Source organism: Plodia interpunctella, chromosome 20, assembly GCF_027563975.2.
Source record: "Plodia interpunctella isolate USDA-ARS_2022_Savannah chromosome 20, ilPloInte3.2, whole genome shotgun sequence".
Classification (NCBI taxonomy): Eukaryota; Metazoa; Arthropoda; class Insecta; order Lepidoptera; family Pyralidae; genus Plodia; species Plodia interpunctella.
The window spans coordinates 8,363,843-8,391,566 of record NC_071313.1 but is presented as its reverse complement, the minus strand read 5'-3'; the positions used below and the strand labels follow the sequence as shown (position 1 = coordinate 8,391,566).

Below are 27,724 nucleotides of genomic sequence, written 5' to 3'. Positions count from 1 at the left end.
GTGGCTCAGGAAGTAACAGGGACAACGCTCGTAGTTAACACACTATCATTAACTTGTAGCAGCGAGGCACCAGAAGAGTGATCGTTGACGCGAGTGCCCGCGCTGAGGGTAACATAATTATTATACCTATACCGGTATAGATTCACACTTGTCTGTTCTTGTCCGTCCACGAACTAAACTAATACAGGAACATGGTCTTTATTCCGCCTTAGTAGCGTAGCGTACCACAGAGTCTGAAAATAAATTGAAAAATAACATAAAAGGCGGCACAACGATTATATGGTTCAATAGGTATACCGCATACCGCAGAATATTGTAAGGAGGTATCATTATTTAAAAAGAAATCCAACATACAGAAGTAGACGTGGTCCCTTGACTACACTGTAGAAACACAGTGTCCACAAAACCATATCCAGGTTTCAAAACGTGTCTTCCGGGAGCTAAATATATTTTTTTGCCACCGACACAGACCATTTAGCCTTTAAATGGTCTGTGTTTGCCACTGCGATAAGAAAACACGAATTAGGTGTGTACCTTGAGCGCCCTCTGGAATTTGGTGGACATGAGGCTGAAGATGAGCGGGTTGAGCACGGAGCTGAACCACGCGCTCACAGTGACCACCTCGTAGTACAGCTCCCAGTACTGTGGCCAAACAAACAATACTTTTCACTTCCACTCATCTGTATACAGCAGCTAATGTTCGAACATATTATACAGCACAGATATTGATCTCGATCCATTGCTGTGGTGTTACTTGTAAAACAACCAATGTAACGCCAAATATAGAAACACTAGCTGGCGTTGTGTGTATTTTTAGGTAACACTAAATGCTAATAACAAAACTTTGCAATAAAAATACTATATGGATTTTAAACGATATTTTAATTCAACTATCCAATGCCATTTTAATACGAAGAAAAAAAAAACCGAGGGAATTTAATCGGGTGAAGCCGCGGGTAAATAGCTAGTAGGTATACCTTTGAACAAAAGGCTCCGGTGAAGTTTGTTGCGCTGTTACTTCTTCACGAGCGCTTTGGAAGTCGGCAATAGATTTGTTTCAAACAAATGTTTAATGACAATAAGTGATGTATATAATCATAAGTTGAATAAAAAATTTAAAAACAGACGTACGCATGTGGCATGGGATCCACTTCATATCCTCCCGTGAATGACGAACGAGGCGACTAAGGGATACATAAACTTTGAAATAGCGAACCATCAAAATTTTTATTTTAATTACCGCCGGGCTTCACGTCGTCATAGCCCCGAATGCAATTCAATAGACATACCAGTGTAAGGGCAGGAAAAATCAAATCAACTAAACAGAATCAAATCAAACAAACGACAATAATCAAATCAAGTAAACAGGAAGAAAAAAAAATATTATTTCCATTGTATTGTAATTGATGGTGGAACAGAAAATTCATAGAACAAACGTCACCTACTATTTATGATTTTATTTACTTTCTATACAGTCCTGCGCTTAGATGTGTTACCTGGGCCCAGACGAGCAGCAGCGGCGGGCCGCCGAAGGCCACCAGCAGTCGCAGCGAGAAGTACGGCAGCCAGCACACGAGGAACGACAGTGTCAGCACAACTGAAAATGTAACTTTCTGTACTCTCTCTCCCATCTGACCGTGTTCCCGGTTACGATCTGGGCTATCACGTCTCACAGTCAATGTGGTTTTACGACCGGCCAGATGCCTGACGTCAATCCTCTTTGGAAATATTGTTGTTGCCTTTTCGCTACTAAAGCTTTTTATACCTTATTAGCCTCAAACGACATCCACAGGAGGATATATAGTGGTCATATCCTACTCGGATAGCCGCCAAAGAAAAGGGCAATTTATGACATTTACTATTTATTTTTATAACAATATATGTGTTTATGTGTGTACCAAAAATTTTTTTCATTAAGGCAAAATCATCAGAAAGTCTAGGGCTATTTAGAAACCCTATAATGCTACAAAAGCCAAATCATAGTGGTCTTATAGGAGCGGCAGGCCCGCGTTAGCGTCCAGGCGAGTGCTGCGGTTGGGACTCGACAAGTAGAGCCATTCATTGAAACAGGGTTTGACTAGAGAAGCTGTTGGCTATGTTTTAAAGCTGATTCAACAAAAAAGGATATAATACTCACAAATAAGCTTATTAACTTTCTTGCTATTATTTCTATTATTATTGAACGTGTTATTCCCGTAAGAGTCCTTCTGGCGGGCGTGGACGGTGACAGCGATGGCGATGTAGACGTACATCATGACGGCGAGCGGCAGCAGGAAGGTGACGACGGCCGCCACGGCGTTGACGACGCGCGAGTACTGCGACAGCGTGACAGAGCACACCAGCGCGCGCCGCGTGCGCAGCAGCTTCATGGTGAACACGTCGGGGAGCGTCTCCAGCACCGCAACGCTCCACACCGCCGCCATCACACGCGCCACGCGTCGCTTCACGCACCGCCCCTGCACCGCCAGCGGGTGCACGATCGCAGCGTACCGCTCCACCGCCACCGCAGTCATTATCAAGATCCCATTATTCCACAGCGCGACTACCACGAATCCGTGCACTTTACACATCACATCTCCCCAGGGGTCAGGATAAGGGAAAACGCCGAAATAGAACGTCAACTCTACTAACATGGCCAACAAGACGACTAGGTCAGACACTGCGAGGTTGAACAGGTAGTAGTTGGTGACGGTGTGCATGCTGCGGTCGCGGTAGATCACCCAACACGTCAGCATATTGCCGACCATGCCCGCGCAGAAGATCACGGTCATCGATACAGCGTACACGACGTGGAATGTGTCGCTCTGCTCCACAGTCTGGATATAATGTAACCAATGAGTCTCGTCGAAGTGCTCGAGCAGTTGGCTAGCGTTCATCGTGATACTAAGTGCGATGGCGTCCTCCTAGTGTCGGGTGTGATGCGCGTGTTGGCCGTAATTACAAGGCGACGTTTTCCCGGTGAATAGGACTAGTTAGAGTAATTACGGGCGCGCATGAGGACACAGCGGGAGGCGGGCGGCTGCTGAATGTTCAGTTTGTTTACTTTCTCCGCGTGCTACGAGTGTGCCAGATAATTGGTGATGTAAAGTTTTTTTATAACTGAATACATCAATTTGTTATTTTTTTATAATTTGCATTCAATATTTGAAAAAAAAAAAGAAACTTGAATAAAGCAAGCTAAACCAAATACCTTACATGCCACTTAACTCCGACTTGTGTTTCCTCAATCAAATGTTGTTTAATAATAGTATAGATTTATAAACTTGCTACGATAACGGAGGCTTGTCAACATAAATTAGGTATCTACCTACTCAGTAACTTATTATTTCTTATAAATAAAAACGTAACCTACCCACTTGCTAATGTCCACTTTGCTAATGTTTAATTGGTAAATATACTCTGAAGATTAACGAGCTCGACGAGTACTACATAATATGCCCAATCTTGTAGTGGAGTGTAGCGTCACAAGGAGCGACGTAACGCAATACACACACGCCGTGTAGACACAACGTTACGGATGAATAGTCGAAACAACACGACTTTAATTTACAGTCTCCTAAATAAAACAGCCCTACTAACCGGCCCGTTAACTGTGAAAGCGCGAAAATGGTATCGTTGTACATTAATTGATTGCACATCCAATTTAATAAACTTTATAACTATCTAAGTTAATTTCTTAAAAAGCATTCAGTAATCGAATTTAACTTTGCCATGTTTTGAGATTAAATATACTTAATTAGCAAAGTGAACACACATAGTATACAAGTTTGAAGTGCAACAGTAAAGTGTGAGGCGTGCCGCTCTACAGTATTCTCATCATACACTCTCTATTTTCTTAATATTATTGTCGTTCTTTGCCATGTAGGCCGCATACACTGCTTCATTTACATCGCAAGACGGCGGAATATTCAATAATCTCCTTTTCTGGAAGTCGGTTAAAATTAACCTATACCACCTTTCGGACGAAACCTTTCCTTAAACTTTTTAACATTTTCCCTAGACTTTGAAAATAAATATATTTTTTTAACTTGAAGATGAATTCGAGTGACCAGATGGAGCAGCACATTGAGAGCCAGTGGGTGGAGTACATGCTGACGGTGGAGCAGGTGGGCAGCCACCGCATGATCGGGAATGTGGTCACGTGTGCGGTGATCTACTGCGACCGCACTATGCATACAGACGAACTACTTTTTGATCGATTTAGCAGTGTCGTTTAGTTTTGTCCATGTCCGTAAAAATAATATACAATAGAGGAGAATTGACGTTGTTACGAAGCGATGTGGAAAGTGGGTGGAAGTTTTTCATGGTCGGTTCGTTGTGGAATAACGGGATATAATTGATATATTGATAATGACTGCGGTGGCGGAGGAGCGGCACGCTGCGGCAAACAGCAGTCGCCACTCGCCACAGAGTACATGAGCTCGCATGCAGTCAATAGGTACTAAAGATGGCATGCACTTGATGGCTTGTTTGTGATTGTGTAAAACAGCAATTCAATTTTTATGCTTCGCTTTCATCGTACGTACCGAGGTAACATTACTAAAGAGATGGCAATCAAATTAGCCAAATAATAGGCATGGCATGGCATGGCAAACAATAGACATGGCAATTATTATTTTGATGACTATATTCCAAGGTTCTTGTATTATTCCAAACCAAGGAATTAGTAGGTACTCCGTATAACGTACTTATTAAATCCATGTTCCAAACACCAATTAAAAAATTATGTGATAATAACAATACTTTTAAATATATGGATTTAGTAAATACTTTGAACGTAATATGACAAAAACAAAATCACACATTTTCATTCCTCCCAACGCTCCATACAAAAACGTGACGCACGAACAAGAGTATGAAAAAGCTTTCGTTTGTTCGACAGTTATTGCGTTTATGGTGCTGAATAGCTATTTCAAAATTTTAGTTTATTACTATAATAATAATAAGTGCTCCCAGGGGAGGCCCCTGTTCCTCACCTCCGATCTTCCTTTCCCAAGGTCGGAGTGGAAACCGAGAGGTAACAGAACAGCTACCTCTGGCTTGACCAGCCGGCCAGAATGGAGCCGCGAGAGCTATATGCTCGAAGGGTGGAAGTGTAAAATGTCATAACGCCGGGGGCGTCTGACTGGATCACCATGATTTCGCGCCCCGCAGACTCACCTCTCTACACCCTTAGTCGTCCACGTAAATGTTGCCCCTTTGTCGCCAATCACGGCGATTGACTGATTTGAGGGGCCCATTTTTTACAATAGCCCGTCTTCAATCCATCCAAATTTCATTCTATAGACCAAGACCAATACATCTATCTATAATTCTGCAATAGTTCACACTCCCGCCGAGACCTGCTCATGGGCATATCATTTCATTGGTATATCCGGGAGCGGGTCTTGGCGGGAGACCTACACAACATCAAAATTCTCCAAAGGGCCTCTACGTGTTGGATCCATATCCCCACGCAAGCCTCTCAAAGGACCGGACTATGTGCCGCGAATCCCAAAAGGAGATACCTACAAATAACAATAAAATTTCATTATTCAGACCATAACTCCATTATGATGGTTGAGTTTATTTTGATATATTTTTTAAATTTAAAAAAAAATTGCCAACTTTAAATCTTCATAAAATGATCCAGCAGCATTTATCAGGCTATGAACTATCACAATGATCAAAATATCTATTTTATCTACAGCATACATATTTTATTCCATTTTCTGACCTTGTCATCTACCCTAAATTACTGAGTGATTGATAATAACCAAGAGTAAATATGAAATAAAACGTAAGAGTCACAGTGTAACAAAGTTATTTATTACATATATTATGTACAGTACAGATTAAATTCAACTAAGAAACTGTGTCAATCACGTGATCACGGCGGCTGTCCAGTCCCAGCGCTGGGCAAGACCCTGTGTTACCTCTCCCCACTCGCCACCAGTGATTGACGAATGCAAATTACGCGCAGTTACATTCCATAACACGTACCATGTGTAGTCAAGTCGTTTATTTAACTAAATGCTGATTTTCCACCACAGATGTATGAGGTAGTCGAGAGCTGCGACGCGAGGAGGACAGCGACCAACACTACCCTGCCCACGCACACGAGTCCTGTTCGTCGTCCGCAGTGGAAACACAGCCCGCATTGGTCAGATAACACGAAAACAGTTTCGGAGGTGTCCTCGCATTAGAGCTATCATAGAACAATATATTGTGAGGCCCAGAGAAATAAAACACCTCGCCATGCTGCGTGCAATATCAAGCGTAGATTTAAAATAAGTGAAGCGACATCATGGCACGATATTTTATTTCTGTGGTTGGCACACAGGCATATCTCGTCTAAGTAGAAATCATGTGGTAATTGTGGTGATACCCGTCGTTTGAACTTAAATAAGCAAATGTGTTTTTAATAAACTCACTTTTCGGACAGACACGATAGCAGGCCTAAACAACCAAAACTAATTTTCAATCATTTAACCATTTATACAAACGATATAATACTAGATTATAATAAACACTTAGCTACATTATTTATTTATGAATAGTGCTTACCCTTACATAGTCGGTAATATATACATTTACAAATATCGTATTCGCAATAACACATAGGCGACGAGAAGCTCGCAAGTGAAACAAGCTCGGCCGGGCTCATCATTTGCTGGCTATTTTTTTCTGAACTTAAAACATTGCAAAAATATTAGTGAACTTCCTAATACAAACTAGAGCAACTTTTATGAGCCGCGCACGACGTGCTCGTGCTGTCTCATGCTTTATAACAATTACTTCTAGCGTATGATAATACTTTATGTACCTATATAGTTCTGAAATTGAAAAATATGAATTCAGCAAGTTTAAAGCTATTTTTGCAATGTGTACAGCCGTTCTATTTGTAACGAAGTTTACCAGCAAATGTTAAACCCGGCGTTATTCTATAATATAAAATATGATCAGTCATTAAAATCGTAGCGGTTTACTCTTAATAATAAATGAAAAAATATTTTTTCCTACTCGAAGCTTAAAGCATAATGTACAGCAGCCAGCATCAGTCAAATACAGCCTTTGCGCCGACCGCGGGGGACTCGCGTCTACAGACAACCGCTAAACCAACATCACTTGTAAAATGTCGTTTTACGAAAAAAAAACACATTTTCATGAATTATTTGTTTTAAAACTCTAAACGGCGGAAAAGGTCGAGAGTTAAGCTACATCGTCGAGAATTTGATTTACACCAAAAGGGTCATTTTATTTAAAAACTTAGCACAGAGAAAATGAAATAATTCTATCGGCGTAAATCAGAATCCCAGCGGCACAGGTCGAGGGGAGCGGAACCCAAAGCGTGCGCCGGTCACAAAGGGTCGCCGCCGCACGAAGTAGGTTAGCTCTCGGGCTCGGCCTCGGCGGGCGCGCACACGGGCCCCGCGCGCCGCCGCTCGGCGTCCGCGCGCTGCTGCAGCCGGTGCAGCTCCGCGCCGCGCAGCAGCGCGCGCGCGCCCGCGTACTTGTCGTGCAGCGCGCGCAGCTGCGCGTCGTGCTGGTCGGCCGCCAGCCGCGCGGCGCGCCGCAGCTCCGCCAGCGCCGCGTCGCGCGCGCCCGCCGCCGCCTCCAGCTCCGCCGCGCGCGCCGACGCCTGCTCCGCGCGCAGACCTGCACCGTATCCTAGTTATACCGACTGCTACTATACACTTCGCTATTGATATTTTGAAACGCGACGCAGCGTACCAACGATTACCCCGTAATGCGATTGTCTCGCTGCGTCACACGATATTGAACGCGGAGCCGCTCCACGGTACCCGGTATGGCAGAGCGTGATTTTCTTTTCTCGACAGTAATCGTTCAGAAACACTCGTAAATTCTAACTTCGGAAAAAATATTATCAAATTCAGATTCAGAACATGACCGATCCGTAAAGGTCTAATTCTCAAATACGGCTCGAAATCGAGCGATGTCCGACAGCAAGACGAGCAATACACACCGACAGCTTCGAGCTCGGCCTCGGCGCGGACGAGCGCGGCGCGCAGCTGCTGCGCGGCGGCGGGGTCGGCGGCGGGCCGGCGCGCGGCGCTCAGAGCCGCCGCCAGCCGCCGCTCGCGCTCGGCCAGCAGCAGCAGCTCGCGCCGCAGCCGCCGCGCCGCGTCCGCCCGCTGCTCAGCGCCCCGCGCGCCCCTCAGCAGCGCCCCCAGCTGTCGCGCCGCGTCCTGCTCCAGCGCCCGCGCGCGCTGCAGCTCCGCCGCGTCGCGTGCGCGCGCCGTCTGCGCACACAGACACACTCTGACCGTTACCGTTTCTGTTTCTCGGTTTCTCTTTTTCATTTCTTTTGATTATTACTGTGTTATTCAATTATCCATAATAATATTATTAAGAGTAAGTGTTTGTAAATTTGTGAATTAGTATGCGAGAAAGAATATTAGTTATGTAAAATGTTCCAGAATTTTTTTATTATAATGAATAAACTCAAAAACTTAGACATACGCGAGATAAATGACATAGGCTACTTTTTATTATGGTTTTACCCGAACGATGCCGGAACGAGTCGCTAGTTTTGTACATAAAAGGTTACTTTTTGGAAATAAACTACATAACGCATTCACTTAGCGACATTGAATTTCAACTCTGTACAATAAGCGGAAGTAAATTAAATTAAACTAGCAAAATTTGACCAAAGACGATGAAACTGAGTGTGCGACCTCGCTCTCGTGCAGCGCGGCCTCGGCGCGCATGCGCGCGGCGCGCTCGTCCGCCAGCTGCTGCTCCAGCTCGCGCTCGCGCGCGCCGGGGGACGAGGCGGGCGGGGGAGGGACGGACGGCGACACTGCACGTCGCGCCAGCGCGCTGTCGCGCTCGCGCACGGCCGCGCGCGCGCGCTCCTTCAGCGCGGCGTTCTGCAGCTCCAGGGCGCGCACCTGCAGCGAAACTCACTTGTGATCGCTCGACAAATCAAAATGTGCCCAGACATAACATAAAGAAATACGGCATTTTTTCCGTCCGACATTCTCCGGTTTCCTGCCCGCGTGTCGTCACACATGGTAATAGTTGGTAGTAAATAAAAACGTCATTATTCCGTCGATTGTCGAAAATCGAGAAACAATAGATAAACAATTGTTTGGGCATTAGCACCGGTTCGTAAGGAGCTATCGGGTGAGCACGCACCTGCCGCACTCGGCCGAGCAGCCGGCGGTTCCTCTCCGCGTGCGAGTCGCGGCGCCAGCGCTCGTACATGAGCGCCGCGTGCGCCAGCGACAGCTGCTCCCCCAGCTCCGCGCCCGACGCTCGCAGCCCCGCGTACAGCTGCGACAGGTACAGGTCCAGTCGCTCGCACGGGAACGACGACAACGATTCCTCACCGTTTATCTGGAGCGATCGAACGAACAAAATTACATCGATATGCAACGACTAGGAAATACAACGACAGAAATGGTCGAAAACTATTTTCCGGAACACAAATTAAAAAGAAATTACGCATGCGATTTACTGAGGCATTTAGAGCGATGGCTCTTATTGACTTTGACTGGTGACTAAGAGCTCAGCCGCGCAGTGGGAACAATGGAAATTTCGCCTGACGAAAGTTATTCAGTGTATCGGGCCTCTTCTATCGAGTACATCGAAGATCAGGGGAAGGGAAAAATCGTAAAGAGTCCAGCTAAGTTATTCGAGATATCGACATACTGCCTTCGAAAGTTCATTCCAAGCGGACATGACATGTAAAATACTGCTTTCTGAACACTACTATCTACTACGATATAATTATATATAACATGCATAGATAAAAAAACGCACGTGTGTCCTATAATCCCCGTGCAGGTTCCTGTAGAAGTCCGCGATGATGAACTCGTAGGGCTGCGGCCAGGTGTCGACGGTCTGCACGGCGACGGAGGTGGTGCGGAGCGGCGGCAGGCGGGCGACGCAGGAGGCGGCGCGGCGCGGGGGCGTCCGTGGGGCGCCGGGGGCGCTGGGGGCGCGGGGCGCCGGCTGCGCGCGCGCGCGCCGCGGGTCGCGCACGCGCGGCGGCGGCGCACTCTCCGCCCACGGGTGCTCCGCCACCGCCGCGCGCTCCGTCAGCTCGAACACCTGTGACATGGAACGCTCTCCTTGCACCGCTACATCGAACCAAAAACACATATGGTAAAATGGCTGCAAGATACTATACTATTCCATTTATGAGCTGTACATCGAATGCCATCTCTGAGAGATCGCGGCATGCGCATTTGAAATATAAATTGAATGAAGTTTATCAGGGGGGTATACCTCTTGGTCCTCGGTGGTGTCGAGGTGCGGGCGCTGGTGCTGGGGCTCCGGGCGCGGCGCGGAGGGCGGCGGGGCGCGGCCGAAGGCCACAGGGGAGTCGGCAGCGCGGCGGTCGCGGGCCACGCGCGCCAGCCGCGCCGACAGCGCCTCCGCGCCCGGCGGCGACTCCCGCCGCCCGATCGCGCGCACCTGCACGCGCACACATTTATCTAATTAAATTATACTTAATTTCTTAGCTCTCAAAGTACGTGATTGAGACAAAAATACGAACGGAATAAAAATTATACAAAAATAAATTGAAAAGGGAATAAATTATATCGATGCACTAGATCGAATGCCAAAATTTTGATTTACTTTATAAATATTAAATTATTACTGGTGGTTTTTCTTAAAAGAAATAAAAAAATAACCAACACTAACGCACTCTTGATTTCGCCACTAAAAGTGGTGAATTCAACTCACGTTGGCCCACATTGTATCTTAATGCTATATGAAATCGTATGCAAGTGTTGTAACGAGCATTATCCAGGGTTTCGTCGTCCAGAAGGTTGTACAATACAAATGTGTTTACCCTCGTTAGAATGTGTTATTTTCTTATTTCAACGTACAATATACTATAATATTAAAAAAAAAAACTTTTAATTCTAAAATTCCTATATGGGAGCAGAGAACTAATGTTTGATTAGTATAGAATGAGAGTGGAAATGAAAGGCTTATATTACTGACCGTGGTGGAGTCTGTGGGAAATCTGAAGGCGGCGCGGGCGTCACGTGCGGGCGTGTTCTCGGGCGTAGCCTCCACCGCCGCCTCGGGCTCCGGCTCGGGCTCGGCCGGCAGCGGCGTCGCCGGCGCCGACTCCGCGCCGCAGCGCTCGGCCAACATGAACCAGCCCTGCCAACCAAAAACATTCTATGACCGCAACACCCAGTTTTGTAACGCTTCATTTTAATAATGCGCAAAACTGACAACTGTTGATGTATAAACCTAATTATCACTACTACTGGGGCACTGGTCTTTCTTCTGGAAGGATAAGGAGAATGGGCAATGCGGATTCGTGAGCTTCAACGATTGCAAATACACCCAAAATAAATAAATGCTTGCCAATTAGTATTTAAAAAAGGCTGTTACAACGTCCACTCGATGACTATAAAGTCCTTTATTGCCCGAAATTCACCAGCCTAGTGTATCTATATGTAAATTGTACGCTATACATACCTCTCCTCCTGGTCTGAGCGAGTTGGCCGCTCGCGATTGGTACTCGGTGGATCCTTGCGAGGGCGCGGGGGTGCCGCTCGTGCTCAGCGTCGGCTCCGGCGTGGGGGTTGCCGGCGCCGGGCCCTCCTCCACGCCCGGGGAACATGTCTGTACGGGAAATAAATCACATGAAGCGATACTCAACAACGCTGAAAACACTTAGAAGAATAGAACGAAAGTAAAAATGATAGTATACACTCACATGCACCGAAAGTCTCCTGGCTTCAGCCAGGACGTCATGGGGCTCCACCCGGGCCCAGCGGCCGTGCTCCGCCTCCCGCAGCCGCGAGCCCGTGACGAGCCCCGGGTGCAGCCGCACCGACGACAGCAGCGGCGCCACGTCGCGCTCCCACGCTGCGCGCGCCAGCACCCCGCTCAGCTCGTGGCGCAGCGTCTCCACCAGCGTGCAGGGGTGCGTCGCGTACATGGCGTGGAACAGCGCCAGCTGCGCCAGCTGCAGGTGCGCGCGCGTGGCGCCGGGCGGCGGCGGCTCGAGGGCGCCCGGCCGCAGCAGCGCCTCGGTGATCTCGGGGCACAGCGGCGCCGCCAGGTTGGGCGCGGACGGCAGCAGCGCGGCCAGCGTCAGCAGCGCGTGCAACAGCGGCAGCGGCTCGCGCTCCGCGCGCGCCACGCGCAGCACCTCCTTCAGCACAGCGTGGTTGGTGAGCCGGTGCATCCACGGCGGACGACGCGCCACCAGCGGCGCCAGCAGAGCCAGGGCCTGATAGAAAACTTCTACTTTACAAAGATGCCTGAGATAAATTCATTATTAAATGTATATACCAAACAATAAACTAAGTTTGTTTTTTACCTCTTCATGCTCTATCTACTTAACCAATCTTCTAGAAATTTTGCATACATATAGTTTGATTGAAGCATGGAGAAGGACATAGGGTACCTTTCATCCCGGAAATAAACGCGGGCGAATCCGCGGCCAACGGCTAGTTCACAAATAAATATAGATTATTCTACTAGGGCTCTCTGGTACCATTTACCAATATCAACCAAGTATTAGTACCTCAGCGATGACACCCATATTGGTTACTCCCAGAAGGGCTAAATATTATGATATTTATTTTATTGGTGAAACACAAGAAAATAAGTACGATGAATATGTTTGACCTGGCTGATATTTTGGCGCGGATTGCGCTCAGCTTTGAACATATCATACAGCGCGTCCAACAAATACTTGACGTGCTGGTCGGGCGCTCGTGCTAGCAAGTCTACGACTCGCGCAGAGCCCGTCCGCGCGTGGTACAGGACCAGGGCCTTGGTGAGCCAGGGCTCTCGCACGGCGCCGTACAGCTGCACGAACGCCTCGAACGCGGCTCGCGCATGCGCCACGCCGCCCTCCAGCAGCGCGAACATTTCGCCCGCATCGCCCGCCACCATCTCCCGCCGCCTGACACACAATATTTCTCATGTGAAAATATAGCCTTTCAAATGCAAACCAATGTTTTTTGCAAATAATCTTTGTCTTTATCGAGTGTTCCAGAAGTGCCCTAGGATATAGAACCATTCCATAACTTCCATAGCTGATGGTTTTCTTAATTGTTTACTTTGTTCGTATATAAGCTCTTAAATAAATATTAATGTTCCGGAGTCTACATCTATCAGTCACACGTTGCAACAGAAAAATCCCAAAGTGGTTATTAAACAAATAACTAGTCAGTGTAGCATCTTCATTAGAGCTTAATTTAAGTTGACTTTCAAGTCTTATAGCCTCTTGCCTAATGGAATACTAGAGAATGAGAGGGAGTGTTTCTTAGTTACTAATTTTTACCATTGACTTCTTATCAAAAGCCAGACAAAAATCGACTTTTACACTAACAATTGGATGTGGCTGAGATTTAGTAACAAGCCCATTTATTTTAGAATATATTTACATTATATATGGTTATTTTCTAATATAAACAGATCTATCTTGAAATAAAATTAACATGAATTATTAAAATTGGGTGTAATGTTAGGGAACTTTGTTAGGCTTTGTAAAAAGTGCAAATGAAAATTTTTAAAAACTAAATGTTTGAATATTTATTACCTACCAAATCAATACAAAAATACTATGTACCATCATTACATACATCGTATCGTATCATACATCGTGAAGTGGTAGGTTCATGTCTATATATAAATATCAGCTAGAGACATGAACCTACCCCAGAATAAGCATCCCCATTCAAAATGGCAAAGCTGTAAGCTTTCTGCTACCTCAAGATATGAAAATGATAATGAACTGCAGGAGCTGTCATTTTTGTAAATATATATGTTTATCATTCTTCTTCCTTCTTAGTTGTATTCCTCATGGCTGAGGGTCGTGGTCATTACGTGGAATGAAACACCCACACAACAACTTTCTTGGCATTATTAATGGAGTGGTTTGCCATTGCCTTCTACATTTCACACACAAGTTAATAATAATCAACCAGTGTGCAGGTTTCCTCACGATGTTTTCCTTCACCGAAAGCAAGTGGTGGTCGATGAAAACTACTATATACGAGTCAGATTTGTATACAAACTCATGTGGCATGAGTACGATTCAAATCTGGGACCTTTCGATCCACAGACAGGCGTCCTAACCATTACACCACCACCCCTTCTTTCCTTATCATTCTTACCATTTCTTTAAATAGTTTGTAATTTTTAATTTGTTTAAATTTGTTGTAAACAAATTATTATACAAAATAAATAATGGAATGTGATTTCTGAGAAAGGGAAAAAATAATTTCTAATGGTTTTACCAAGTGAAGCCAAAGTAGGAAATATGGTGAAGTATTATAATAATAATGCCAAATTGGGAAAAAGAAAAATGTCAACCTGTTTTGTGTTTGACGACGTTGGTAGTGCAGTGGTAAAGTTCTTGCCAGTGAACCGAGAGGTCCTGGGTTTGATCCCCGGTTGGGTCATGATGGAAAGTGATATTTTTCTCATTGGCCCGGGTCTTGAATTTTTATCTATACTTATATGTATTGGTTATAAAATATAGTATCGTTGAGTTAGTATCCCATAACACAAGTCTCGAACTTACTTTGGGGCTAGCTCAATCTATGTGATTTGTCCTAATATATGTATTTATTTATATTTAACTCCTAGATAGATAAGGATAGCAAGGCAGTATCTTCGTAAAATACTTTTTGTTCCTAAGTATTGAGTATAATGCCTACCAAGTTTTTAGACAGAACTCAGCTGATATACGTGCACGTACTCGGTTTTTTTTCTTGTCATTGAAAATCTGTTCAGCTGCTTATGTATGAAAGCACAAAAGCCCTTATTTATAAAAAAAACAATCGGCGCGATTTTTTTTTTTCCTTTAGCAATCAGCTATAAGGCTGTAATCAAAATTAGATAAACTGTAGCAATGTTATTTCGAATATCAAAACTTACTAAGAAAAATTTGGACAGTATAGTGGCATTTTGTACTACACCGGCGGGTGTCGGGCGGCGCACGGCGTGAGACGCGACCGTCGTTCGACCTTGCGTCTTACTTCTACCCGCAAATAAAATATGGTTCATAGGAATGCATAGTACGAAACGTGAATACGAACCAATTATCTGTGCGGAGAGAGGATCCCTGTGTTGCTGAAGCCGGAGGTATTTTGACTTGGTTTCGGCACGCCGAGTGACGATTACAATTTAAAGCACAGATATTTTGAACACAAAATAGTTAGGAGAATGTTTTATTTATGTGGAAAATTCTATTAAATCATCTTCTACAATGAAATTAATTAGACAAAAAAGAAAATTTCACAAACAGCTGATATATTCCAGGCGACATTTCAGATTTTATGATTTTCATTCATTCATGTTGTACCTACGGTAGAAACATATCGTTCAATTATTCGATCATGTAATCCCAGCCGGACGTGGGATCAATCGGGCCAATTGGGAATAAAACAATCGATTGGCCCCACATCGTCGTCAGCCGGTTCGATTCGGGAATATAAAACTTCCCTTTTTATAGATTTTTTTTTGTTTTGTCACTTCTTTAGGGTATAGTTTATTTATTTTAAACTAATAGTAGGTACTTACTAACTATCCATGAAAACAAGTTCAAAAATAATAAAAATAGTGACAAATATATTTCGTTCGTAATGGCAACATTCATACTTTTTATTTCTTTGACACAAACGTCATTTCGTTCGGTACTGTATTCCTGTCAATTTAACGAAGAGACGAAAGTAACCTGAATTTTGAATTTATAAGATTTATTATTGTACAAAATGTATGGAAATGAAAGATTTTAATTTACTTATATACCTCAAAGTATTTTAGGCCTTCCTTTTTAAAAGATATATCATAAAATATGCTAAGAGCAGTGTCGTCCATTTATATAGAAAGCCAGGCGCTGGAGTTGTTCGCCACGACCAGGAGGGATGTTTTCAAGTTATTCCGTGAGTACCAGCCCTATTATCTTCTCGCGACGTCTTTACGTCGCACTACTCTACACCTGTGTTCAGGATACCAAGTTCGCCAGCTTATACATTGTAAGTTATGTTAATATAACTCGCTCATTAAGTAAGTAGTCATCTGCACCAATTGACAACATTTAGAATGATTATGATGAAATAACTTTTATAGCGGAATGATATGTTATATAAAATTGCTGATTGTGTATGTCATACCCCACTATAATCGGATGTGGTGTTGCATGAGGAAGTGTTCATGAAAGTCAACATCACTCAAACGAAGTCCTCTGCCGCCTTTGTTTGTCTTTCTGTTCGCAATAAACTCAAAAACTCCTTTTTGTAGTGTGGTTCCTGAGGAAGGTTTCGGTGTATAATTTATTATGTTTTTATCCAAGTGAAGCCGGGACGGGCTACTAGTATAAGATATTGTAACAAAATATGTCATTTGTTGAACTAACTAATGAACAGTCTATTTGGTATTATTTCCTACCACACAACCTGTATTCCCAACAGTGTGCCAATGTTTACCAGTTAAGTTCACATCAATAAGACAGACCATTTCTTGATGTTTTACCATAGAAGTAGTTTAGACCAGTCAGCCGTAGGATACTTTTGATAAAGGAAAATTTTAAATTATTCTCTAATTTATTTCCAGGCACAAGTTCCTACTCCACAGCTGCACAAACATCACAGGTACTGCATATATTTCACTTGTGATGTAAAAGATGTATATGCTTTTATATCCTATTAGAACTTTGTAATTTGTAAAAATATTCCATTTTAGATCGAAAAGAAATTAGATTAGGTTAGGTTACACAATGCATTTTATTTTCTGGTCTGAGTGGTATACCATTATAATATAGGTACAGATGATTTTGAGGGTCATTATTCTAAAAATCACTCATGTTATTATATTTTCTTTTCTTTTACAAGCCTGCCAGGAAGATAAGGAGATACAAAACGGTAATTTGAAATTTCAGATAGCAATGTAAATCTAGATTTCAACGTTTCTTAAATATGTTCTAGTATTTGACAGTGATTCCACTTTAGCCAAGTGATTTGTGTGCCTAAGAATTTGTCAGCTCAACATGAATAGGATTGTAAATTATTTAATCAATAAATCAGAAGCTGACCATAGTATTTATTATATTTTATCATGTTTATTACCATCTGTTGTACGGCAAGTCATGCTTGTTAATTATTATTTATCACCCCAACACTGATGATTTCCTTCTTCAAATACAATACATAAACTGGCAACATTTACAGACAGTTCTGAAGTCATCGGCCAGCAGTACCCCCGCGGGGCAAGCGCCCGCGCCCCCCGCGCGGCCTCCGGAGCCCCCGCGCGAGCCTCCGCCCCCACCCCCTCACCGCCGCGCATGGCCCTTAGGGGCAGCGGCACTCGCACTCACAGCTTCAATCGGAGGGGTAATCAATACATATAATAAAACAGTAGAAAAAAAATCCTGTACATTGAATAAATTTACATAAAAATAAACAAGGTAAGAATTTGAAAAAAAAATCTGTCTGTTTGTCTGTCTGTTTATACACGCTAATCTTTGGAACTACTGGACGGAAACTTTTTTGTTATATAGCTATTAAGCCTGGGCAATATATAGCATATAAATGATTTTGAAAACCGGAACATCTGATGGAGAACAATGATGGTGCAGCTAAACTATAGGAAATATTGAAATGACACCTTAACAAAAGTTATTCTGCCTGATGAGCATTTTCTGTTGAGATATAGAAATTGAAGATCTGGAACACCTGATGTAGACCTATGATGGTGCAGCTAAACTATAGGGAATATAGAAATGACGACTTAACAAAAATTGTTCAGTCTGATGAGCATTTTCTGTAGAGGTATAAAAATCGAAGATCTGGAACACCTGATGTAAACCTATGATGGTACGGCTAAACTATAGGAAAATAGAAATGACGCTATAATAAAGGTTGTTCAGTCTGATGAGCATTATATATCGTATAATAGCAAAACTGTAGAAAGTATACTTTTTCAGTCTGATTAGCATCTTCTGTATGTATAGGTATCGTTACATTTGTCTGTATAATTAAATTGCTCTAATAGTTTTGATTCCTTACCAAAAATTGTTCGGCCACGCAAACGAAGTCGCAGGCATCAGCTAGTTCTCTTAAGGTTTATCACACATTTTACGACATGTACACGGGAAATAATATTATAATGATTTTTTTTTATTATTTGTGGGTTTTATACAAATAAATACTTTCACTGATGATTAAATTTTAATAAAATTTAAATACAAAACAAGGTTAACTATTTCTTGCAGGTGTATTACTATCACAAGTATGGAGATGAGAAAACCAAAGTTATTGAAGGTGAGTTCAATACCATTTGGAATATGCACTAAATATGTATCTACTTGTAAAGTGTATATAGTTATGTCAGGTTCCTTCAAGGGAGTCGAATCATACCTCCTCAGTGTTAGAACACTCAGTGTAAGAAGTTATGGCTGTTTAGTATCGGCTTTCTCTCATCTCTGCATATTTTCGCTATGACGATTTTGGCGATTTTGGCTACAACGCCACGAAGACAAAATAACTTTAAAATGTTGAAGGTTTTGCTTTGATTTTACAACCGTCTGACGTTAACCTCCTCACCGTCCACCAGCAGACACGGAGCAGCCTCCCAAGCGCGCGTGGCGCTCGCCGCAGTCCGCGCACGCGCTGCCGGCGCACGCGCAGTTCCTGCTGGTGGGCGCGGGCACGGCCGCCTTCGCCGCCATGCGCGCCATCCGCAGTCTGCGGCCAGACTCGCAGGTCAGGATCATCAACTATTTTACATTGTTTTTTCCTGTAACTTAGCACGTACTTAATAATACAGGGTTACTGGTATCAAACGCAAAACCTCCTAAAGAGTACTTGGATACATCAAAACAAGAAACTTTTATTCTACGACTTTTCGTGATTCGTAGTTTTTTTTTTTTCTTATAAAGAAAAATACAATCTAATCTGCGATTCTACACATCTCTATACTAACTCTATGTAATAGCCAAGCATCACGAGACAGTACAGTAGCGGAATCGAATATAGAGTTCATGTTTTATAGAAACGACATTAAAACTAAAAAATTGAAAATTTTTGTAAGTATTACGTTTAGATAAAAGTCGTAGAACAAAATATGTTAGTCTCTATGTACCAAATGCGCCTTTGGAAGATTATGCGTTACATACCAGTAACCCTGTGTATTGCTATACTTTCACAATTCGTCCACAATAAATAACTAGAGAACACCGAGGACAAGAACGTGTGGAAGAAGTAGGGGGAGGCATTTGTCCAACAGTGGGACTTCAATAGATAGAATTTTAAAAATCTAAACATTAATAATACGATCATGACACCTGAGCGGCGGCCCGAAGTCTTCCTCGGCTGTGGACCGCCAGAGCTCGCAGGGTCTACTGTTTCTTCTTACCTTTTCTGTTTGAGTTGCTTAATGATTTAGTATGTCATTGTTATATCGTAGCGAGCGTCACAATCTGTGAAGTCATTAATGTTAGTTGACCGTCATTGGGCCACCAATTCACATATACCTTTGTATACTAAATTTCAACTCAATCGGTTCACTAGTTTTTCAAAAAATTGAGGTGTTAAAGTCCAACTAACAGACGCACGTAAATAACAATTCTTAGTGTGTCGTAACCATATACACAAACACATGCAGATTGATCTAAACTAGTGAACCGATTGAGTTGAAATGTAGTACACACTAGCGGCCCGTCCCGGCTTCGCTCCAGTAAAAACATATTAAATGATATCCCTAAACCTTCCTCAGGAATCACTCTATCTATTGGTGAAAACCGCATGAAGATTCGTGTAGTAGTTTTTGAGTTTATCACAAACAGACAGTCGCAGTAGAGGACTTTGTTGTATAACATGTAAGGATATATGAATCCGTGACCCAAAGACAGTCAAGTAACTTAAATGAATGAATTTTTATTTTGCGGGTTACTTTTGATGGGTTAAATAGATTTTTTTAAATTTTTTCCAAAAAATTGAACCGACGTCTATAACACTCAAAATTATGAAATAACAAAGTAACGCTTGTTGAATGGAAGTATCTGCCAAGTACAGTAACGGGGTATGTATTGATTAGGCACTTTATGTGAGGATGTAACTTGACACCACACACAGACTTCCTTTCAAGAAGCTTGTGAGAAATAAATATTTAATATAAAAATTGACCTGAAAAAGTGCCTGTGAAGGTCTAATTTCTGAATAAATGATTTAAATTTGAGTTTTTGAATTTGAAGTGAGTGGCACATGCCTTACTATTTCGTCACTTTTTAGTGTAAGTATCAAAATAACTATTTCATTCAACTACATGGTGGGTGGGTAGACGCGTCCGTGAACATTTTGGGATTCTCTAGAATTGAGAAAGGTCTTTTGAATCCAGAAATCATCATCATCCGAATAGAAATAACACTTATCCAATATAGTTCCAGCGAGTATCCCGCTAGAGAGTATTGTTGAACATACATAAAAAATATACACAACCGTAGATGTAACCTCTTCCTTATTTGGAAGTCGGTTAAAAAGGTTTAATGACTGTTTAGTCAGTTATTAAACCGTGGTAGTGGTGATAATTCCTTGTGTGACAAAGTGAGAATCGGTGCAGGTGTTGATGGTGGGCGAGGAGCCGGCGTTCCCATACATGCGGCCGCCGCTCAGCAAGGAGCTGTGGCGGGAGCCGGCGCTGGCGGACGCCGAGCTGCCGACGCTCAGCTTCCGGCAGTGGAACGGCCGCCGGCGCTCCGTGCTGTACGAGCCGCCCGCCTTCTACCGGCCCGTGGAGCAGCTGGCCGCGGCCGACGCAGGAGGCGCCAGCGTGGCGCGCGGCTGGCGCGTCAGCAAGCTGGACGTCGCCAAGCACGAGGCCACGCTGTGTGCTCCGGGGGAGCCGCCGGTCACCATCACCTACGATAAGGTACGTATATAAGATACTTCTCTCTCAAACTCTAATCATTGATTGCGTATCATGTGTTCGCATAGGTTGTATAATGATGTTAAAGGTACTTTAAGTTCAGGCATAATCTAGTAGTTTTAGACAAGTAAGTAGGATAGACTTGAATACCGTAGCTCCGATTACGTACAATAATAATATCATCCCTTTCTCTAATTCTGTTAAAAATCTTAGTGACCCAACACTTAGTTGGTCCACTCATATAGCTGAGTTAAGTCGCTCTATCACTGTCACTCTTCAACAACTCAACCGCCTAAGAAACTTCCTCCCTTTAAAAACCAAAATAATGTTAATTCAAACTTTAGTTTTACCGATACTTGATTATGCTGATGTGTGTTATCCGGATCTCAATCAGGACTTTCTCAACAAATTAGATCGTCTCATGAATAATTGTATTCGTTTTATTTTTTGTCTTCGGAAATATGATCATATTTCTGCGTATCGATCGGAGCTTAAATGGCTTCCTATCCGACAACGTAAACAGCTACGGCTGCTCTGCTCTCTATTCTCAGTTCTTTTGAACCCTCAAGCTCCTAATTATCTTAAATGCTGGTTCAAATATCTTTCTGACTCCCATGAACGGCAACTACGTTCTTCCAACTCGCCCCTCCTTTATATCCCCCTTTTCCGGACCTGTTTCATGGCCAATTCCTTCGCCCTCCAATCTTCACGACTCTGGAATGCTTTGCCCGCTGACATTACCATCTTAAACAACAAATTTTCTTTCAAGAAAAGAGTTCATGCTCATCTTTTGGACTCCTTTTCCTCCTGATTTTCTCTTTTTTGTTTAGCTTTTATCTGTATTTCTTGGACATAATTTTTATTATTTTGGTTTGTATGTATTCATATATTGATATATATGTAGTCTTATGTATATATGCTTTGCTATTTATATTTTATATATGTAGTTATTATTGTATTTTAGTATGTGGTAGTACTTATTTGTGTTTGATATTTTTGCGCCGCACAACTTTTCTCTGTTTCTCCTAATGGTTAGCTGGGAGAGAATGCTTATAGCATTAAGTTCGCCATTTGTTTATAAGTATGTTTTTACTTGGAACAATAAAGTCTTATAAATAAAAAAAAATAATTTCATACAATAACTTCATGCAATTAAGTTATAATGAATTAATTAACTCTTTCACCTGAGTTCCAGTAGTTTTTCAGCTGTTAAACGTTCGCATGGTCTACAATATTGTCAGTTGTCAGACACCAGATCTCCTTCTTCACATTTTTTAAGACATCGAGGCGGCACTTTTTATATTATACTTACTGCTCCTGCGTCAAAATGTTGATGAAGCAGGAAGTAAGTATAAAAAAGGAGGAGGAGGAAACCGATCATCCGTCTTGGAGGTGAGGGGAAGCGTTCGGCCAGCAGTGGGGTGTTGTGGACGAGTGCAAAGTTATAAACCAATTCGGGGGCGGCAGGTGCTGGTGGCGACGGGCGTGCGGGCGCGGCGCGTGGCGGCGCTGCGGCCGGCGGCGGCGGCGGGCCGCGCGCTGGCGCTGCGCGACATCCGCGATGCCCAGAAGCTGGCAGCCGCGCTCGACGACCCCGCCGTCTCCAGGATCGCGATCGTCGGCGGGGGCTTCCTCGCCACGGAGCTCAGCGCCGCGCTCGCGGATAGATGTGAGGCTATTATACGATAAATAACTGTACGATAATCAACAAAATAAAAGTTAAACCCCTTCCTCCTATAAAAGCAATAAATAATATTGAATAGACCTTCAAGTTAAAATAATTCTTAAGTATGAAGGAATATTGCTGTCGCATCAGGGGCCCGCAGTGTAGCGGGAAATACTTGATTGAAATCCCATTCGTCTGATTCCATTACTCTTTTTACAAATATCATTAATCCCGTCTCATGTCTGACCCAAAGGTTCCCATAACATTGCCTCTTTATATGGCCAAGGAAATACTTTGCATCAGATACGAGCCGTCATTAGACGGAGCTAGTTCATCGCACGTTTTGGGCCGAGAAATCCTTTGCTATTTTGGCGATAATCTTCAGACCATTATCGCATATGTACGATGTGTAAGTTGTCGTTCCAGTACAAGGCACCGGCAAGACAGTGACGCAAGTGTACCGCGAGGCGACGCCGCTAGCGGGCGTGTTGCCGGCGTACCTCGCGTGCGAGGCGGCGCGGCGGCTGCGAGGCGCGGGCGTGCGGCTCAGCAGCGGCGCCGTGCTGGCGGCCGCGGTCGAGGACGCCGGCGTGCGGCTGCGGCTGCAGGGCGGCGCTGAGCTGCTGGCCGACCTCGTCGTCGAGTGCGTCGGCGGAGAGGTGAGTGATCAACTGCCAAGTTTCTTTGTATGTCCTCTTACATCTAAACGCAGCATTGTATTGAAGTCATTTTTATCATGAAGATAGTTGAAGCTGAAGTTGGAGAGTGACATAGTGTAGCCTGCGTATTGCGGGCGGAGCCTCCGACAATTGCTTGAATTACTAAGTACGAGTATATTTTGCCAATTGGCGATGTTCCCCTTTGATTCACACACAAGCAAATGTTTAACTAACTTGTCATCAATGTCACTGTGCAGACCGCTCCATGAAAATAAAAATTCATTGAACATTACAATAAACTATAAAAAAACGACATTTTATTTTTAGTGAGTTTGTAAATGGCGGTCATTAAATTCATGTCAGATACCTTTAAGCGACTTGAATAAAATCTGATACAGTATTTTCTGATCAGTGTTAGCAATAACACACTCGATATGATGATAATTGAATTTGTATATTTGTTTTTAAACATATCGAAATTGGATTTGTTAATTCAGCTAAAACAATTTAAACTTAAATTCAATAGTAACAATTTAATTAAAAATACCATGCTGGAGTACTCGGCCCAAGGTTCCCATCACACTAGCCGCATTTTCCTTTTTAAATAGCCACGGATATCCTTGGAACCAGGTACCAACCGGAGCTAATGTCAAGGCCACGGCGCCCTATCTCACTCACCAACTTTTTTTCTCTTTCTTTTTTTATCGAAATTAGGCTATATTAAGTTTTATTGGTAATAATATGGTGCAAAAGTACAAAATATATTAAACGAACTTAGCGTAATGTACTAGCACATAATATACTAGCTGCCGCCGTTCCGCTCCCGTGAGAATTTTGGGTTAAAAGTACCCTGTGTTATTCCAGGTTATTTTCTACGCGTATACCAAATTTCATAACAATCGGTCTAGTAGATGATGCGTGAAGAGGTAACAAACAAACTTCGCATTTATAATATTAGTTGGAATGGGATAGTCGGTATATATTGTCTGAAAACATTGCAACCAAACTGCATGACCACAAATTTGCAATACCTGTTGGAGAAGGCTAAGCTATAAGTAGGTAACTGTATTTTGTAATTATTTTAAGGCCATCAATGTACACTAGTTGGCAAATAAATAAAGATGCATATGAACCATTTAAAAAAAGAATTGACAGATGTCAAGCTGAGTGCACCGCAGTGGCTTACGCCTTCTTTATTCTTCTTGGACTATAGCCACTTTTATTATACAAAAGACTTGGCTGTATGTGCTAGTACCATTTGCCTCCTCAATGAAACGAGGGAATAAACAAAAAAAAATGAGAGTACCGCCAATTTTCCGTTCAGTGGCGTTCAGTGAAAAAAAAGGTACCTACCTAGTATGTACATTTCTCGGTGCTTTTTTAAAATTAAATTCTTTAAAATTTTTTTTTAATTCCTTTCGTACATTACAATATTGGCGTGGATTAAAGATGTTGTAAAATAGTGTTACATACTCGTGCAGTGTTGTTGTGATAGGAATGACCAGTGCAACGAATATTTCAGAGTTAAAATTACGTCGGGAAGTTCTAGTTTTTTAGGTAATTGTGTCTTGTAATTTGAAATTGTTTATCAATCATTGTTTTAGAATGCCAAGAAATAAATAAATATATATTGACAACAGGATATCTATTAAAATAGGATTAGGATTTCTCCTATCTACTATTTTTCAATCCACACTATAAACATATTCAGCCATTGCAAAAAACAAGTTATTATTGTTATTTCCTCGCAATCCAACTGAAAAGCAGTGTAAATCGATATATGACCCTCGGCTAATTAAACCTATTGTCTGCTAATAAAAAAATATTTATTGCAGACACAAGCCTATTTGCATCCACATACAGATTCTCCGCTGTTTAGCGTAAAAAACATTAAATCTTGAAAGATAGGAGTGTGATTTTACCCCCATTCACTTGCTCGTCGACCCTCATTGAGAGTATCAGCTACCTAAGCTATGTGTGTATACTAGCGGCTCGTCCCGGCTTCGCTCGGATAAAACCATAATTAAGTATATACATGACATTATCTATTGATGAAAACCATACAAAAATCGTCCGGTAATAGTTTATGAGGTAGTTAAGAGTTTAACGCGTTCATACAGACAGACGCAACAGTGGGACTTCTTTTTATAAGGACATTTCGTTTTACGTTATGTTAGTGTAATATTAGTGTGCGTGTGGCCCGCAGGTGGACGAGTCCCTGGCGCGGGCGTCGGGGCTGGAGACACACCCGACACTGGGCGGGCTGCTGGTCAACGCGGAGCTGCAGGCGCGCTCCGACGTCTACGTGGCCGGTATGTTCACTTACCTCTTACTGTAATAACTACCGACCGACAACGTTGTTTATACTAGTTTCTTCCAACATTTTTTGTAGATTGTAGCTTTTGCGTTGTTTCTTGCAACAAAAGTAAAATTTGGAACATATGTTTGTACTTAACCTTCTTTTCCGCAACTGTGCACCTGTGCAAGCTGTGTGCGTGTATTGTACTACAAAAATAGGTATACAATCTTATACACAGCAATTTAAATATAGATATTTTGAGTCATTAGAAATAAGTTTTGTGATTAATCCATACTAATATTTTGCGAATGAATGTTATAAATGTGAAAGTCTGTCTGTCCCTTCCGCTTTCACGCTAAACCGCTGAACAGATTACAGTCCAAAAACCACGAAGGTTTGTCTGGAGAGCATATAAATCTATTTTCAATCTTAAATTACTTACTTCAATTACGTTATCACTTACTTATACTTAATCGTATAATAGGCGTGTTGCTAGCATTAAAATAACATAATACAATGTTTTGTCTAAAAAAAACAAGCGCTAACGGGTGCTTATACCGCAGCGCACACAGCTAGACCGGTTTAGACCACAGTCACCCCCAGGCTGTCCATAGTGTCCATGGCGGGTGATAGTTCGTTACGGTCCGGACGAGTAATGTCGTGTGTACATGCGGCAGGCGACGCCGCGTGTTTCTACGACTCGGCGCTGGGGCGGCGGCGCGTGGAGCACCACGACCACGCCGTGGTGTCGGGGCGGCTGGCGGGCGAGAACATGGCCGCCGCCGCCGCGCGCCCCTACGAGCACCAGAGCATGTTCTGGAGCGACCTCGGCCCGCATCTCGGATACGAGGTCCGTACTACCTAACCTATCCTGCCTGCCGATCCAACGCTGTTTTATTTAACCACTTTAAAACTTTGTATTGGCTGAGATTACTAGTCGCCGCTGTGTAGTGTAGCATCGTTAGGTGGCTCTTCAGACTAGATGTTTATATTGAGGAGTCACTTTTACATTAATGTTTTAATTTTCAAATTTCAAGATATGGGGTAATGACTTTCGACATGTACTAAAATTTCCATACGTACTTTTTTCTACAAGTGGGCACTAGTATTTAGGAGACAAGCAGAAGAGTCATGGAAACAAGGCTAACAGATAACCAAACCAGCGTATTTTCAGGCTATCGGCATAATCGACGCTGAGCTACCGACAGTGGGCGTGTTCTCAGCGGACGCGGTCGAGGACGCGGGCGCGCGCGCGGAGGTGGGGGCGGAGGCGGAGGCGGGGGCGGCGGCGGAGGCGGAGGCGGGCGGAGGGGACGAGGCCTGCAGCCGGCGCTACGCGCGCGGCGTGGTGTTCTACGTGCGCGGGCGCCGCGTGGTGGGCGTGCTCATGTGGAACTTGTTCAACCGCATGCACGTGGCGCGCCGCGTGCTGGCCGCCGGCGAGGTCGACGACCTTTTCGAGGTGGCCAAGCTCTTTGACCTGCATGAGGAAGACTAGTGTAGATAATAAAACGTTCGCACCTAATTGTGTTTCTGTGTGTGGAGGTGGAGAACGTGCATGGACAACGAAAGCTTTATAAACACGAACGCTTTAAACTGAAACATTTTTCTTAGTGCAAGCAAAAATGTGTAGAGAAATAATATTCTAGTTATTTTTGTTTATCTGCGTACACCTCGTCCTAAGTAATGAGACCCAATACCCCACTATTATATGTTTAGCCTCATTCCGGTTAGGCCTATATAACCATCAGAGACCCAATCCACCTAAATCTAGCCACAATTCAGTACTTTTTAATAATAATAATAAAATTGTGTAATATTGTTACGAAAAATAATACTGAAAAAAAAATTTTCAATGTCATAACACCGTGAACCCCAAATTCGGTGAAGGACAGATTATATTAAGAAATAATTTAGGGTGCCAAGCAATAGATACTAGATAATAAAGTCCGCCCGTTAAAACGTGATTTGTTACCTGCGCGATAACTCGTGACACTACAGCGATTTTCGCGATTTTTTAAGAGGTGGTGTACGCACGGAACACAGAAAACCATGGAAGTGCAATAATACAATGTTACTACAGTGCAGGTGTCGCCAAATGCACACATCAAACGGTAAAATAAAAATAGTAAAATAAATCCACTACAAGTAAACATTACATTTGATTGGTTGCACATCTTCAACAATCAATGTAATGTCTATGTAACCAAAATAGCCCAAATCAAACTTCTAAGCTACAAT

General features: G+C 43.2%; 3 protein-coding genes across 5 annotated transcripts; 1 reads left to right on the top strand and 2 right to left on the bottom strand.

The window, feature by feature from the left end:
* Nucleotides 1-8: 8 nt before the first annotated feature.
* On the bottom strand, nucleotides 9-3,651 carry LOC128678716 (neuromedin-U receptor 2-like). Its single transcript, XM_053760463.2, has 4 exons — nucleotides 2,138-3,651; nucleotides 1,497-1,597; nucleotides 535-642; nucleotides 9-233 (listed from the first exon to the last, which is right to left on the bottom strand). The coding sequence occupies exons 1-4, from the start codon at nucleotides 2,874-2,876 to the stop codon at nucleotides 174-176; spliced, it is 1,008 nt and encodes a 335-aa protein (XP_053616438.1). The 5' UTR covers nucleotides 2,877-3,651; the 3' UTR covers nucleotides 9-173.
* A 2,135-nt stretch (nucleotides 3,652-5,786) lies between these two features.
* Nucleotides 5,787-15,304, bottom strand: Tsc1. Its single transcript, XM_053760477.2, has 11 exons — nucleotides 15,036-15,304; nucleotides 12,613-12,892; nucleotides 11,693-12,211; nucleotides 11,452-11,598; nucleotides 10,963-11,127; nucleotides 10,237-10,425; nucleotides 9,769-10,059; nucleotides 9,142-9,342; nucleotides 8,679-8,894; nucleotides 7,967-8,243; nucleotides 5,787-7,638 (listed from the first exon to the last, which is right to left on the bottom strand). The coding sequence occupies exons 2-11, from the start codon at nucleotides 12,880-12,882 to the stop codon at nucleotides 7,370-7,372; spliced, it is 2,544 nt and encodes an 847-aa protein (XP_053616452.1). The 5' UTR covers nucleotides 12,883-12,892; nucleotides 15,036-15,304; the 3' UTR covers nucleotides 5,787-7,369.
* A 308-nt stretch (nucleotides 15,305-15,612) lies between these two features.
* On the top strand, nucleotides 15,613-27,008 carry LOC128678731 (apoptosis-inducing factor 1, mitochondrial-like). 3 transcript variants are annotated; one of them, XM_053760482.1, is made up of 12 exons: nucleotides 15,613-15,881; nucleotides 16,552-16,589; nucleotides 16,830-16,859; nucleotides 17,166-17,327; nucleotides 18,209-18,257; nucleotides 18,553-18,698; nucleotides 20,554-20,862; nucleotides 22,327-22,528; nucleotides 22,952-23,184; nucleotides 25,391-25,496; nucleotides 26,161-26,333; nucleotides 26,658-27,008. In XM_053760482.1, exons 1-12 carry the CDS (start codon nucleotides 15,794-15,796, stop codon nucleotides 26,979-26,981), a joined length of 1,860 nt encoding a protein of 619 aa, XP_053616457.1. In that variant the 5' UTR covers nucleotides 15,613-15,793; the 3' UTR covers nucleotides 26,982-27,008. The 3 variants fall into 3 exon arrangements, with proteins under 3 accessions (XP_053616457.1, XP_053616456.1, XP_053616458.1); XM_053760481.1 differs by having other exon boundaries at nucleotides 18,550-18,698; XM_053760483.1 differs by lacking the exon at nucleotides 16,830-16,859 and having other exon boundaries at nucleotides 18,550-18,698.
* The last annotated feature ends 716 nt before the right edge of the window (nucleotides 27,009-27,724 follow it).

Coding starts and splice junctions, on each gene's coding strand:
- LOC128678716 (XM_053760463.2), bottom strand. CDS start 2,876: ATGAACGCTAGCCAACTGCTCGAGCACTTCGACGAGACTCATTGGTTA. Junction 1,598..2,137: donor GAAAGTTAATAAGCTTATTT/GTGAGTATTATA, acceptor TTACATTTTCAG/TTGTGCTGACACTGTCGTTC. Junction 234..534: donor AATTCCAGAGGGCGCTCAAG/GTACACACCTAA, acceptor ATTTATTTTCAG/ACTCTGTGGTACGCTACGCT.
- Tsc1 (XM_053760477.2), bottom strand. CDS start 12,882: ATGGTGGCGGGCGATGCGGGCGAAATGTTCGCGCTGCTGGAGGGCGGC. Junction 10,060..10,236: donor ACACCACCGAGGACCAAGAG/GTATACCCCCCT, acceptor TCCATGTCACAG/GTGTTCGAGCTGACGGAGCG. Junction 8,244..8,678: donor CCGCGCTGCACGAGAGCGAG/GTCGCACACTCA, acceptor CTGTGTGCGCAG/ACGGCGCGCGCACGCGACGC.
- LOC128678731 (XM_053760481.1), top strand. CDS start 15,794: ATGCTAAGAGCAGTGTCGTCCATTTATATAGAAAGCCAGGCGCTGGAG. Junction 16,590..16,829: donor CAGCTGCACAAACATCACAG/GTACTGCATATA, acceptor TTCTTTTACAAG/CCTGCCAGGAAGATAAGGAG. Junction 22,529..22,951: donor CGCCGCGCTCGCGGATAGAT/GTGAGGCTATTA, acceptor TTGTCGTTCCAG/TACAAGGCACCGGCAAGACA.